Source organism: Eschrichtius robustus, chromosome 3, assembly GCF_028021215.1.
Source record: "Eschrichtius robustus isolate mEscRob2 chromosome 3, mEscRob2.pri, whole genome shotgun sequence".
Lineage (NCBI taxonomy): Eukaryota > Metazoa > Chordata > Mammalia > Artiodactyla > Eschrichtiidae > Eschrichtius > Eschrichtius robustus.
The window spans coordinates 55,675,791-55,692,387 of record NC_090826.1 but is presented as its reverse complement, the minus strand read 5'-3'; the positions used below and the strand labels follow the sequence as shown (position 1 = coordinate 55,692,387).

General features: G+C 35.3%; 1 protein-coding gene across 1 annotated transcript in view; it reads right to left on the bottom strand.

Annotated features, from left to right (window-relative positions):
- CACHD1 (cache domain containing 1) overlaps nucleotides 1-16,597 on the bottom strand; it is a 209,110-nt gene that overhangs the window by 111,722 nt on the left and 80,791 nt on the right. The window contains exon 2 of the mRNA XM_068540044.1: nucleotides 15,189-15,251. Within this exon, the coding sequence (XP_068396145.1) occupies nucleotides 15,189-15,251 (63 nt within the window). The remainder of the gene's footprint in view (nucleotides 1-15,188; nucleotides 15,252-16,597) is intronic.

Here is a 16,597-nt window from a genome sequence, read left to right as displayed (position 1 = left end):
CATACTCTAGTTTATCCATTCATTCCCCAATATCTATAAAGTATTACAGTGTGAGTTATGCTGACAAGGTCCCCACACTCACGAGTTTGGGTTCCCTCAACTTTTATTTTTAGAAGAGGTAACGGATACTACAAATTTTCTTTCTGCTACAAAAACATTTATAGTATTTAATATTTTCTTACCTCTTCCAAAGTTTGAGGAATATCCTTTAACCACAATTACTTTTGCACTTCTTTTTAAACCAATTCAAGTTCAACCTTGCATGACTTTTTTCTGGAAAGCAGCATGATGTACCATAATGATTTGTAAATCTTTCCTTTTTTAAAGTGATAGACCATTAAAAAACACAAAACTTCATACTAAACTTCATACTAAACTTCAATATATCAAACAAGTAAAGTAAATTGCTGCAGGAGGGAATGGAGAGGAAAAACAAAGAACCTGGACCCTTATGTTCTGTAACAGTCTCTGCAGTACCTCTCTGCAGTACCTTTGGAAACAAAATTTTGAAAATATATAGTAGAGCATTGAATTTAAATCACTTGAATCCCAAACTGGCTTCTCTTAACCTTTCAGTTGGGTGCCATTATACAAGATATTTCTTTGGTTTAATTTTCCTTGTCAGTGAAACTTTTCCAGCTTTTTTTGAGGATTATGAATTCATGCAGTAAATAATTACTGAGTGGGCTTCCCTGGTGGCGCAGTGGTTGAGAATCTGCCTGCCAATGCAGGGGACGCGGGTTCGAGCCCTGGTCTCGGAAGATCCCACATGCCGCGGAGCAACTGGGCCCGTGAGCCACAGCTACTGAGCCTGCGCATCTGGAGCCTGTGCTCCGCAACGAGAGGCCGCGATAGTGAGAGGCCCGCGCACCGCGATGAAGAGTGGCCCCCGCTCGCGGCAACTAGAGAAAGCCCTCGCACAGAAACGAAGACCCAACACAGCCAAAAATAAATAAATAAATTAATTAATTAAAAAAAAAATTACTGAGTACCTACCATCTACTACATTGAGATACTTTTTCATGGTACTGAGGGTACATCAAGGACTGAAATGGACAAAAATCTCTATCCTCATAGAGCTTATATTCTATTTAAAAAGATACACAATTTAAAAAATGCATATGGAAGTCCTAGGTGATAAACTATAAGGAGATAAATAAAGCAAGAAAGAGGTAAGAAGTAAAGGTGGGTACAATTAATAACATTTATAAATGGGTGGTCAACGAGGGTCTCAGTGAGAGGTAACACTTAACTAACACTGAAAGGATGTAAGGGAACAGGCCATGTGGCTCTATGAGAAAAGATTTAAGGACAGTGCTTGATTAATAATACATATTCAATAAATGATTATTATCATAGCCAAGATAATTTAAACAAAGAAAGCACAAAACTAGAATTAAAAATTTTGTCTCTGCCACTTTACTAGTTCTCTGAGGCCTTGAACCACTTACAATGACCCCTCTGAGATACGGTATTCTCATGGAAAATGGGATAATAATACCTGCACTTTTTACAATGTCATTAAGCAGATAAAAATGAGAAAATATACATGGAAACATTAAGGAAATAGATAAAGAACCACATAAATATGACAACTATGGAATCCCTTCTCATACTATCTTTCCAAAATGACAGATGACCATTCCATCTTATTAACAAGGCATCCAATGATTTGATAGGTAGCCCAGGAAGAAGATTTCTAAGATGAAAAATAACTTCTCTTTTGGAGACAGACCAAGAACAGTAAGAACTGAAACAGACCTAGATTGATTTCCAATAAAGGAAACCTAAACACTAACCAGCTAAACTTGCTGGGGCTCTGGTTTGAAAGAACAGTCATCTATTTGCTCTGGTCCTTAGTTGATTCACTATAAATTCCCCATCTGGGTGGCTTCAATACACCTCAACTTTTCTTTTGCCTTCCTAGAGATTTAGTGCCTTTGGTTCACTCATTCAACGAACATTTAATAAATACTCACAATAAACTCAGAGCCAAGAATAGATTAGGGTGAGGGGTTGAACTAAACCAGGACTCAGCCTAAACAAATCCCCTGCAGAAAGATGGGGGAAAGGTTGGGGGCAAAGAAAGAAAGGAATCCATACTGCTTCCAGGATTCCTCTAGTTTGAACAAGTCTGAGCCTTGAACATATTTCAGTAGGTAATTGTAAACAAAATGAGAGCCTTCAGGGTACCACCACACTACATTACACTTGGCAGGGCAACCCCAAAACAAGTCTAGATTCTGGAAATATGAATATTGAGGTATAAGAGTAACTCCAGTCATTTTTTAAGCAAATATTTACTAAATGCCTACCTCGTGCCAGGCACAGGGAGCCAGAATTCAAAAGACAAGATTCCCAATTGCTCAGTTCTTCCACACCCCTTCTGTTTGTCTAACCACTGGTGCTTTTCCTTCTGTGGTCCAGTGCACAGTTCAACAACATAACCAAACTCTTCTAGAGTGGAGAGTTTCTGGTAGTAGGGATACAGAACTAATACAAATGCAAAGCCAACATAAATCCTACATCCAGTCTCACATTTCTCAACTGCCATGACTTTTATTTACAGCCCCCACTAGTCCCTGCCAGGGTCTTTCTGTTATCATCCTCTCTTGGAAATTCTCCTTCTAAAGTTTATAGATCTTTCCTTCTGGGCCTTACCTTAGAGGATTAAACAGCAGACTAAGAACAGCAATCTTCTCACTAGTGTACTCTTATATTCATACACTATCATCTTTTGTATTCAGAAAACAGAATACAAAATACTGAAAGCCCACTCTGAGCCAACAATATAATCTTTTAAACAACCTTGCAAGACAGACTCTTATCCCCATTTTATAGATAAAATTGATGTAGACACTGAAAAGTTAAATATCATGCCAAAAATCAAACAAAAGAGTAAATGACAGAGTCCTCCCTGGAACTCAAGTTTTTCAAATCAAAAGATGAAGCTCTTGTTCTCTATCCCAAGCTACAAGGGAGCTGTCAAAGAAAAAAAAAAAAAAAAGGAAGGGGGAGAAAAGTTTTCTAACGTTTCTGGTCTTGTACCCATGGTCTCTGAGGTCCTTTCCAGATTTAAAATTCTAAAACATCATGCTAGTTAGGACTGATTATTTACATTTTAGCACATAAAGTGCCATCTCTTTAAAACTGGTTTTCTATTCACAATCTCTTTGAAGAAAGAGCTCTTTAATGTTTTTAGGCCACATGTAAATTGTTCTGCTACTGAGTATCTTTTCTTCTCCTATGAATAAAAGGATATTATTTTGTGCAAAATCTACTTCTTGCTTTTCAGATGGATCATAATCTATTGCTTTGAACTGATCTGAATTCCTCATGACTGAGACCTTGAGTTCATACTCAGATAAAAGAATAATTTAGAGTATTAGCACCTGCTCAGTATCAATTTCTTATAAAACCAATATGCTTCTCCTTTACTATGTCCCAGTGAATGCATTTGGTGGAATGAAACATTAAACTTTAAATCTTTCAGGCAGAATTGTCAGTGTCAAGTAACAATTCACAAAAATAATTAAGAAAAACTAGATTTGTACCATAATATATTTTAAATGCTAGAGTGTTTTGAAATACCTTTGGGGGCAGAAAAATTCTTAGATTCTTGTACTATACATGTGTGGGGTAAGCTACATCTAAGGATAAACAACTGAGCTGAGATTTGAGCTGTTGACAAAGAGACAAATTAGCAGTTTGTGTCCAAGTTAATTGCCTGCTAAAACAAACAAAATCAACACTCCTCATAGGACTATAATAGAATCCAGAGTTTTTCACAATCTTCAGGACACAACCCCAATTTTTTGACATATAAAGAAAAAGTGTGGCCAATTCTCAAGAAAAAAAGACAATCACAGAGATTAACTTCAAACGTTTGTAGATGTTAGAATCAGGATTCTAAAACAGGATTCTAAAACAGCTATTATAACTATGTTCAAGGATTCAAAGGAAAATATGCTTGTAATGAATGGAAAGAGAAAAAGTCTCAGCAGAGAAAAACAAGATCTATTAAAAAGAAACAAGTGAAAATCCTAGAACTTAAAAATACATCTGAAAAATTTTAAATATATTTGGAGAGGTCAACAGCAGAACAGAGATAAAAGAAGTGAAGTTAAAAATCAGTAAAAATTATCTAATCTGAAGGTCAGAGAGGGAAAAATTAAAAGAATAATAGAAGGAGGTATCATCTCAGGAATTTATAGTAAAATATCAAAAGATTTAGCATACGTATAACTGGAGTCCCAGAAGGTGCACACAGAATGAAGTAAAAAAACTATTTGAAGAAATAATGGTCAAAAGGTCCCCAAATTTGATGAAAGATATAACTTACAGATTCAGAAAGCTCAACAAACACCAAGCAGGAGAAATATGAAGACTGCTATGTCTAGGCAGCCATAGTCAAATTGCTGAAAACTAAAGATATATAGAGAAAAATCCTAAAAGCAGCCATGGGGTGGAGACGGGGGTATGCCAATACAGAGTAATAACAACTTACGTTGACTTCTCATCAGAGACTATGGAGTCCAGTACACAGTGGAACATTACTAAAGTGCTAAAAGATAAAAAAACTGTCAATCCAGAATTCAATCTCAAGCAGAAACATCTTTTAAGAGAAAAGACAAAATAGTGACATTTTCTGAGTACAAAATATCATGAAACACTAACACAATTCGTCACCAGGAAATCTGTACTATAAGTAAATATTATAGGAACTCTTCAGGCTTAATATCAGTTGGTATCCTTAGAAATAAATGAAGAGCATCGGAAATGATAAATAGATGAGATTTATTTTTCTTTTCTTTTCCTTCATTTATTAAATTCTTATGACAGTTTAAAGCCAAAGCAATAACACTCCCTTGTGCAGTCTGTAATATTTGTAGATGTAATAATATGATGACTCTAGTATAAAGGATAGTAGTGGGAAAATGAACCTATAAGGTTGTGAGGGTTTTAGAGTATACATGAAGTGATAGATTTTTTAACTCCAAATAGACTGTAATAAATTAAGGATGTATACTGTAATTTCTAGAGCATACACTTAAAATATGTAAAGAAATATAGCTAAAAAGTAAAATAAAAGTCAAAAAATATTCAAAAATCCAAAATAAGGTAGGGAAGTAAAAAATAAAAAACAGATGGGAAAATGGAAAAAAAAAATAGTTGACCTAAATCCAACAATCAAACTAAACATTAATTGACTAAATACTCCCCATTAAAAGACAGAAATTATCAGAATAGCTAAAAAAGAAAGAAGAAAGAAAGAAAGAAAGAAAAAGAAAGAAAGAAAATCTCAAGTATTTTCCATCTACAAGATACACACTTTTAGCAATAGAGACACTGAAAGTTAATGCTTGTGAAAAGACACACCGTGCAAAAATAGGAAGCATATAAAGGTTGGAGTAACTATGTTAATATCAGGTAAAATAGACTTTAAGGAAAGAGCACTTTCACCAGAGATAAACAATGATATTTCAAAATGTCACAATTTATAACTCATCAAGACCTAACAATCTTAAATGTGTACATGGCCCATAATGGAGCTTCAGAATACATAAGGTAAAAATGCACAGAATTAAAGGGAAAAATATACAATTCCACCATTGTAGCTGAGGATATTAACACTCCTCTCTACAGATGATAAAATTAGACAAATTAAAAATCAGCCATAAAACAAATGATCTGAACTATCAACCAGCTTAACCTAATGGATATATAAAGAACATAACAACCAACAACCGGAGAATACACATTCTTTTCAAGTTCACATGGTATCTTCACCCAAGATAGATCCTATATACTGGGTCATAAAACCAATGTTTCAATAAATTAAGAAGGATTGGAAATCATAAAGAGTCTGTTCTCTGACCACAATGGAATTAAATTAGAAATCAGTAACAATAAGATACCTAAGAAGACCCCAAATGTTTTGAAAGTGGATAACATACTTCAAGGTAATCCATGGGTCAAAGAAGAAATCACAGGGGAAATTAGGAAATATTTAAAAACTGAATGATAATAAAAATATATGATGTTCAACTTTGTGGGGTATAACTAAAGCAGTTCTTAGAGGAAAGTTTATGGCTGTAAATTCTTCTATATGACAAAAAGAAAGATGTAAAATCAATGAACTAAAGTTCCAATTTAAGAAGCAGGAAAAAGAGCAAAACTAACCTGAAATATAAGGAAGGAAATAACAAAAAGCATAAATCCATGAAATAGAAAACAAACAAAAAGCTAAGTTCAAGTTTTAAAAAAATTGCTTATCACTAATTTGCTTTCCCATTCATTCTCTCATTCTCTGTCACTTAGTTTATCCATTTTACTGATTTTTTTTAAAAGAACCAGTATTTCATTTGATTGATTGTTCTCTATTGTTCTTCTAGCCTACAGATATTAAAAGGATAATAAAAATATTATGAATACTTTTATGCCAACAAATATGACAACTGAGGTGAAACGGACAAATTTCTTGGAAAAAAACCAACTTACTAAAATTGACACAAAATAAGAGAAAATCTGAAGAAAAACAAAAGGAAAAAGAAAAAAAAAGAAAACCCCAACCCCAGAAAACACCCAAACCTATAGCTATTAAAGAAACTGGATGATCAAAAGCCTGCCCTCAAAGAAAACTCCAGGTCCAGATGGTGCTCTGGTGAATTCTACCTAACATCAAAGGAAGGAATACACCAAACTTATACTCTTGAGGAATTTCCACACTAGTTTTATAAAGTCAGTACCCTAAAACCAAAAAGTGATAAGTGAAAAAGGAAAAAGAAAGAGTAAGAGAAAATCAGGAGTTTGGGGAGCAGCGTGGGCTGTAGTTATAAATATGGTGGTCACCTCTTTCAGAAGGTGACACTTGAGGACAGACTTGAAGGAAGCGAAGGCTCATGGGGATACATGTTGAACAGAACCAGTGCAAAGGCCCTAAGGCAGGAATCTGCCAAGAAACAGCAAGGAGGCAAGTGTGGTATCCTGCAGGCCCAAGTCAGGAAAGTATCAACATATGAAGGAAAAAGGAAGGGATCAACTGTTCAGTACTAATGTTAGTGAAATACAACGAGGACTGTGGATTTAGCAAAGTGAAGGTCACCAGTGACCTTGAAGAGAGCGGTGTCGTGGGACTGGTAAGGCCAGAGAAGGTTTTAGAGAGAATGGGAGAACTGGATCTAGTGAGTATAGACACCTCTTGTGATGGGGCTGTGCCTCAAAGAGGGAGAAAGAAACGGGGCAGTAGTTGGAGAGGGAGGTGGCGTCAAGAGAAGAGTTTTTTTTCTTGTGTGTTTAAGATAGAACAGCATGTTTCCATGCTAATGGATGTAATTCTGAAGAAAGAAAACTGATACCACAGAAGAAAGAGGGAGACTTAGAGGAATGCCCTTGGCCCAATGTCAGGTGCATCTCTCCTCTATGAATATGCAGTTCTCCTACCAATTTGCCCATTTCAAAAGAATTCTGAAGTCTTCTAAAATCAGCCACTGCCAACAAACAATAGTTTACGAAATACTGCAATTATTATGAAGATAATGCTTGCCATATCCTTGAATAAATTGTTAACATAAATAATTACTAGAGCACTTGAAAAAAAAGTTAGAGCAAACTCTTGAAACATGTCCAAAGTAGCTTTGATTTTTTTAGTGATTCAATCAAGCGCCCCAAGAAGCTTTTCCTCCTTTGGTTCTTTTCTTCACTGCTTTGTATTTTATGGACCACATTTTGCTATCTTCTAGGGCACTTGATCAAAAATTTATTTTTCTTGATGCAGGTTCAATTTCATATAATGCCCTTATGTGCTCACACAACTTAATTTCTTAAAGTATTCAAAAATGGAGTCTATGGGAGGTGATCCACTCAAGAATGTGTGCATGGGATATTTATTTTCCCGAGGCTGTTGCCATAGTTTTTTGGCAGCAAAACTACATAATGAACTAATTAAAAATTTAAAACACATTGTTGGGCAATTTAGAACCACACTCTGAAGGTTAATTTAAAAGAAATAATGAGAAAAAGCAAGGAAAAGTCTATATACCATAGAGAGTTTTGTGGTAAGAGTCAAGAATCACAAAATGTTTTTTATTAGTTTTAATTATATTGCTCCCCTAACCAGAAAGATATTAACACGTTAGATTTACTGCCTAATTACATAGTATGCATAAGTCAGATCCAACTCTCAATAAGCTTTGATAGTAAAGAGGGAGGGCAAGAACCCTTGGGGCTCTAGTTTTCATTACCCCAAAGGAGAAATGATGGATAGAAAATGCAAGTCAGTATTCCAGATACTACGAAATATACAAAAACAAGCATAAAGAAGTGGTTCCTTTCCAACTAAAGATTGTGAGCTATAATTAAGAGGACATAGGTCAATAATCTACTTTGAATAACTAATCTGCTTTTGGCTTATCAAACAAATCTTTAGAAGCAGTTGTAATTGTTCTTCTAATTGTTAAGAGGTTAGTGCCCTGGATGAAAATGGAAACCACCTTTAGGGGCACTTAAGTCCCCAGACAAGGTGAGAACCAGAAATGTGGGAAATAAGCCAGTGCCAGACCCTGCTTTTTACCCTGAGAACTGGCCCATAATCTGGAGACCTTGAGCTTCCACTTTGATGATAGCACAGCACAACATGGATAAGAGAGAAACCTTAGGGCTTGGCCAAGGTGGGAAATCTGATAGGAGGTACTACATAAAACTATAACCCAAAGAACTATGCTCTCAATACAATGAGGAAAACAGAAGGGACGGCTAGAAAATTAGAAAGACTCTACAGATACCTGGAAATTTTAGAACATAGTTTTAAATAACTAATAGATCGAAGAAGAAATGATAAAATACACCTGAAACTAAACAATAAAAATAATACATATCATAGGTGGCCACTATTACCATACATATACAATACTTTTCTGGAGGCCAGTGTAGCAGGACACAGAAAAGAAATAAAAAATATAAGAATTAGAAAGAAAGAATCAAATCTACCTTATTTGCATATATGATTACTTACATAGAAAACCCAAAGGAATCTATAGGTAAATTATTAGGACTAATATAATAGCTTAAGAAGATAATTAGATATAAAATAAATACATAGGACTTAACAGTAACAGAAAAATATCGGTTTTTAAAAAAATTCTTATATAATAGCAAAGAGCCACAGATGCTCTCAAGAAAAATAAATGAGAGAGAGTGGCATGGACATATATACACTACCAAATGTAAAATAGATAGCTAGTGGGAAGCAGCCACACAGCACAGGGAGATCAGCTCGGTTTTTTGTAACCACCTAGAGGGGTGGGATAGGGAGGGTGGGAGGGAGACGCAAGAGGGAGGAGATATGGGGATATATGTATATGTATAGCTGATTCACTTTGTTATAAAGCAGAAAGTAACACACCATTGTAAAGCAATTATACTCCAAGAAAGATGTTAAAAAAAAAAAAAAGAAAGGAATTGCAAGTTAAAACAAAAATAAGATACTACAACACACCTATTAGAACGGCTAAAATCCAGAACATTGACAACACCAAATGCTGAAGGGGATGTGGAGTAACAGTAACTCTCATTCACTGCTGGTAGGAATGCAAAATGGTACAGCCACTTTTTAAGACAGTTTGGCAGTTCCTTGCACTATATTGATACTTCACCATAATACCTGGCAATTGCACTCCTTGGTATTTGCTCAAGTGGATTGAAAACTTATGTCCACACAAAAATCTGCACACAACTTATAGCAGCATTATTCATAATTGCTAAAATCTAGAAGCAACCAAGACGTCCCTTAATGTACAAATGAATAAACAAGCTGACCTACATACATACAACGGAATATTATTCAGCCATTAAAAGCAATAAGGTAGCGAGACTTGAAAAGACATGGAGGGACTGTAAATGCATATTGCAAAGGAAAATAAGTCAACCTGAAAATGCTATGTACTGTATTATTCCAGGGAAGAAATGGGCTACATTTTGTGTTTCAAAACTGTAATTTTTAGCATATGAAAGTTTTTATGAAATTAAAAACTTAAATGCAATTCTGTAAATGGCAAAACTATGGAAACAGTAAAAAGATCAGTGGTTGCCAGGGGCTCAAAGAGAGGAAAGGAAGGAAGACTAAACAAATGAAGCACAGGAGGTTTTTAAGGAGGTGAAACTGTTCTGTTTGATAACATAATAGTGGATACATGACATTATACACTTGTCTAAATCCGCAGAACTGTACAGAACAAAGAGTGTACTCTAATGTAAGCTATTAACTTTAGTTTTAATAATAATGTATAAATATTGGTTCATTAAGTATAACAAGTGTACCACACTAATGCAATTTTTTTCCTAATAGGGGAAACTGTGAGGAAGCAGAGGAGGTATATGGGAACTCTGTGTACTTTCTGGTCAATTTTTCTGTAAACCTAAAACTGCTCTAAAAATAAAGTCCACTAATTTTAAAAGGCAAAAAAAAAAAAAAAAAAAAAAAAAAAAAAAAAGAAATGAAGGGGACAGTGTTACCCTTCTGAATACGTGGTACTGGCACAGTGACAGATAAATACACCAACAGAACCAAATCAAACTCACACATACGTGGAAACTTGACTAATGACTGAAAACAGATGAAAAAAAAAAAGACAAATTGTTCAACAGATAGTATAAGAACACTTAGAAATACATATGGGGCAGAGGAAAAAGAAATTGAATACCTGCTTCACATCCAACACTAAAATCAATTCCAGGTGGATAAAAGTCTTAAATGAGAAAGGCAAAAGTTTTAGAAGACAATAAAGGAGAAAATCTTTATGTCTTTGGGCAGAATTTAACAACACACAATAATCAGAGACCAAAGAGGAAAAGTTTTTTCTTTGTTTAACTTATTAATAAAATACTATAAAATATTTAGCTTGAGACAAGAAAGCAAAAGTTTAATTCAGTTAAAACAAACATTAAGCTCTTTCAATATCAGTAAATCTCTTTGCTTTATGAAACCTGTCCCATAGAGATGACTATTTATATTTATTTTTTTTTTAAAGATTTTTTTTTGATGTGGGCCATTTTTAAAGTCTTTATTGAATTTGTCACAATATTGCTTCTGTTTCATGTTTTGATTTTTTGGCCGTGAGGCATGTGGAGATCTTAGCTCCCTGACCAGGGATTGAACCCGCACCCCCTGCGTTGGAAGGCGAAGTCTTAACCACTGGACCAGCAAGGAGGTCCGAGATGACTACTTTTGAAGGAAAAGATTGGTTTAAAAAAACCTGACTATTAAAATTAAAACTTCAATTCTTTAAAAGATATCATAAAGGAAGTGAAAAGAAAAGCCACACATTGGGAGAACATTTATATTTATGAAACATAAACCTGTAAGGGAATCTAATATGGTAACCACTGGCCATATGGGGCTACTTTATTAAAATTAAATTAAATGAAATTTAAAATTTAATTACTCAGTAGCTCTAGCTACATTTCAAGTGCTCAGTAGCCACATGTGGCTAGCGGCTGCTTGATTAGCACCAATATGAAACATCTCCATCAACACAGAAGTCTCTTTTGGACAGAGCTGATATAGAACATGTGTGGAATATTTAAACTTCTAAAATAAAGAGACAACTCAATTTTAAAAATGGACAAAAGACATTAGCAGACATTTGACACAACAAAACAACAAACATACAAAAATGAACCATAAACACGTAAAAAGTCATTTCAACCTCATTAGTAATCAGAGTAAAACAAATTAAACCCATTAGATATAATTTCAGACACCCCAAACTGGGAAAAGATTAAAACTCGGTAACACCAAGTATTGAAGACGGTACAGAGCAGCACATTTCCAGTACTCCGTCTGTAGGAAGGTAACCCATGGCAACAACTGTGGAAGCAGTTTTGCATTATCCAGTCACATTGAGCACTCCGGTACCCAGCAATTCTACTCTAGAGAAGGGATTCTCCACCTGAGCTAAACAGTCCGTCTCCTCACCTAGGGCACTTGGAACATGTATAGATACACACACACTAGCATTTAATTGGCAGAGGTGAGGGATAATAATGTTCGGGCAATTCAAAGAATTATTCCACCTGAACTCTGCACCAGGAGATATGAACAACAGCAACAAAAATTACGACACTAGAAACAACCCAAACATCACCAACAGAAAAATGGATACATAAACTGCATTTAATGGAATACCACAGAATTGGAAATAAAGGCACCTTAGTTACAGATATCAACATAGGTGATTTTAAGGAATATAATGCTCAGTAAAATAGCAAGATACATGAATAATACACTTAAGATGTATATAAAGAACAAAAACAGTCAAATAATGAATTTGCAGATATATATATATATATATCTCAAACACACATACACACACAGACACACACAAGCAAAGGAATGGCTAACAAAAAATTCAGGATAGACTTATCTCTGGGAGAGGAAGGGAGGTACCACCTGGGAAGGTCACACGGGGGCTTTCTGAAGTACCGGTAATGCTTTATTTCTTTATATGCGTAGTAGGTTGAGATGTTCATTTTAATATAGTATTTCTTTATTCTACTCGTATATGTTTTATATACTCTTTACATGTTTGATATATTTCACAATTTTTAAAAAGTCAGCTCAATTACTAATTATCTAGGATCCTTGACCTTTCTGAACTTGGTTAGTAATAGTAACTCCACCTACCTTACAGAGTTATTCTGAAGTTTCAAGGAGATAATATATATGAAAGTGTGAATGACTGTGATGGGGGATAGAACAGGAAACCTAAGAGGTAAGCATTTCCCTAAAGATTTCATCCTGGGTACTGTCCAGGATCACAGGGCCCAGAGTTCCTGGGTAGTTATTAATCAAGTCAAGAAGATGTGAGGAGTTCTCTGTTTTGTCACTTTAGAATGGGAATAACTCTAGTCCAATTCAAGCCACAAGAGAATCACAATATTGAAGGGAGAGCAAATACTCGGTAAATATGTAAATATAAGCTTTTATTATTATTGTTGTTGTTAGAGTGACCAGAGGACTGAAAGGGCCTGGAAATCTTGTCATAGAAGAAGAAATTATCCACGATCTGGGTATTTTAAATTTTAGGCTAAATGATAATGATATGATAATTATCTCCAAATACTGGATGCAAAAGAGGCATAAGATCTATTTTGTCCAGGGTTCTTCTAAAGAGGCTGGAGAAATTAGAGAAAAGTTAAAAAGCACATTCCTAGTCAATATAAGAGAGAACTTTTTGATAATCAAAGAGAGAAGGCAGAACTGACGATGTGGTGACTCTCCTTCATCTGACTTATTCAGCCAAAGACAGTTTAGCAGAGACTGCTGTTTTGTATGAAAATATAGATTTTAAAAATAAACTGTTAAAATAAAAATACGGATAATATAACTTAGTGTAAACTTACTCTGAAAACCAGCTCTTTTATGTATTAGTCATGAGGCTATAGCTAACTTATGCTATCTTTTGGAGTTTCACCTACCTCATCTGTAATAAGGATAGTATCTTTCCTTCAGGGTTATATGGAAAAAATCAATGTGATAATATACTGAAATCACCAGTGTTCTATGTGTGCTAAATCAGCTGCTAATAATTTTTAAAAATTATTATGGAAGGCTTCCCAACTTGTTCACAGCTAGATAAAAAGAAAAAAGCAAGAACATCACTCCAAGAAAACAAAACAACTTTCATGTTTAAAAACCAGTGAAGGAAGAACTTTTATCTGTTACTCAAGAAAAGCAGTAAAACTGATATCCCTGGATCAGTTTCTTTAAACTGTTATCAAATGGCCTTTGGTCTCCCAAAAAGTTTCCTTGAACATGCTTTGTGTAGAAACCTTCCCCTATAAAAACCCTTTTAAATTTCATGACCCTAAAGCACTTTCCAGTGTGCTGGAATAAAAATAAGACAGGAATTATGAAGGTAAGATTTGATATAGCAAACCACATTCACTACAATTCAGGTCATTAGTTTTTAAAATATCTAAAGCTAAGAAAAAGGGTACATGCTTAATGGCTTATGTCCTCTAAATTTAACCTGCAGAAACCAATAAAGATCTTTAATGTCTATAAATAAGAGACGCTGAACTTCAAGATCAAATTACAGTAATTTATTATAAATAAATATCCTATAAATAACTTCACTTTAGTGATACTTGCAAAACTTTGTCCTCTTGCATAGCACTTCTGAAGTTCAGATCAAGTCAAGCTGTTTTCCATGAATAAGATAAAGGCCCAGAGAGTTTAAATTATTATGTATTTTCCTATAGTTATCTTTTTATTCTGTGGAAGCACTCTGCTACACTCTGGTTTTTAGCTTGGTCCTGTTTTTTACTTAAGTTTCCAACCTAGCTTCAAATTACCAGTTGGTGGTCACATGGTGTAATGAAGTTGGTGGATTAACTGAAATTAAAACCCAGAATCCTCTTTACCACCCTTCTTTTCAAGCACAGATCAATTATTTATGACCAAGTTCACCAACACTATGTTTTAATTTAGGAAGCAGTCCATTAGAAGCCAGCTATAAATAAAGTGAATAGAATCTGGCCTCAGAACTTTTTGACCTCACAGAGCATTGAGAAGATGGGAGAAAAGCAGCAATGGAAGAATACAAGAAGAGGAAAGAAAAATAAAAGAACAAAAGAAGCCAATATCCACTGAGCTGCTTCTACGTCAGGCCTTCCACCTAAAGCATTTCACTTATTCTCAGTTAATTTGACATTACTTCATTTAATTCTCACAACCCCATCATGCAGATATTATGTCCCTCTGATTTAAGAGTAAGAAACTGTAGCTCAAAAGGCTAAATTGCTTCCTGGGAGTCATGAAGTAAGTAGGAAAACCAGAATTTGACCTGGGGTTTGTCTGATTCCAAAGCATGGACACTTTTTCCTATAGCAGATGAAATAATTTCTAATATTTTAAAATTTGAGTCGTTTAGGAATTTCCAAAACAATAACAAGGCACTAAATATTTTCAAAGTATAACATGAATAGCAGAAAGCCATCTATATAACCATTATTTCAACTGCTTATAAGAACATGAAGTGGGAGGTTGTCACCATTTTGCTTAAGATGTATATGAAATCATACACAGAAAACAACAGACAGCCTCACGTGGAGATTGGAAAGAGTAATAAAGTCACATCCAAAACAAGACAAAGACAGAGAATGTCAAGTGCTAAATCACCTCTTACCTGCTGTACTTCACTTTCACCATTTGAGATTTTCTCAGTGTAAACAAAGGAGTTGAATATCCGCTGCAAGGAAAAGAAAATGAACAAACATTAGATTTTCTAAATAAGGCAGCCATTTTCTATATGAATGTGTATGTGAATAAGCTGTTTACAGCACAAATAGAATCAAGCAGAAAAATTTAATTAAAAGTTATTTTACACAGAGAAATCCAAATATCAGCCAAAGTCAATCACACTTATGTAAGCAATACCCATGCACTTCTATAGTGAAATAAACCAGATGTTACGCTATATTTTTCATTTTCAAAAATACATTTAATTATAGATTTCCGGAGCCCATGCCATTTTATCCGACTGGTATAATCTGACAAAGTTGTGTTTCTCATTTAAATCCTGCACTCCCTGAATGCTGTAATTGTTTACAGACACTACAGTCTTATGTAATCAAGCCCTTTAAAAAAGATTCTTTCCATATTCCCTCATGTCCCTGTCCAACCGGTACCTACCCAATATTGTCTATCACCTTCATTACCCAAGCAGCCCCTCAAAAGAGTAAAATAACAGGGCTTGCCAAATATGTGTGGCCTTAAGAGAGAATCCAGTCCTTACATGCCAGGAAATAAGACGGCCATGCCAAGACATCAGTCCAAACTGTGGCACACAAGCACACACATTCTTCCCGCTGGTCTCTGCCTCGCTGGTACCCATTCCTGCAGACATTGCCTGCATTTACAACATCTTGCAGACTTATGACTTTACCAAACCCCACCATTACTGACCAATCACAAGAGATTACCCTGTAACAAACCGAAAAAAAAAAAAAAAAAAAAAAATGAGAACCCAAGAAACGTATCTGTTAGGGACTGGGGGAAAAAAAAAAGGAAGAGCAGCCTCGTCATTTATCCTAAAACTTTAAAGATACCTCTGGAACTCTCCAGTTGAGTAAGGAGTCAGACCTGGAGATGTCAGCCAAAATTTCCCGTGTTCCTTTGTATCCTACTCACAAGGGTTTGTCAGCATCTGGGACAGCTTCCCAGACAGCCTAACACACCTGCATGGTGGTGATGAGGAAGACAAGTGCCAAGTTCATCAAGTGCTGTGCGAATGAAGGAAATTCAAGGCGCTGGGGCTGGGGGAGGGGCGGGGTGGGGGGATGTTGCTGGGGGAAGGGAAGCAAACACACTTGGGAAGGATGGAGATGGAATGGGACGGAATTACAGTCTGGAAAATTCTAATTACAAATTATCATAATTTTTCAATGCACCACTCATTCAGTCAACAGATGCTTACTGTCGTTTTCTTTCCTGAAAATGACTTGCTGATAGGAAAGGTACAGATTTTTAGTAATGGTGATAATGATACTGGCGACTAGTTATTAAATGTTTACTGCGGGGCAGACACTATTCTAA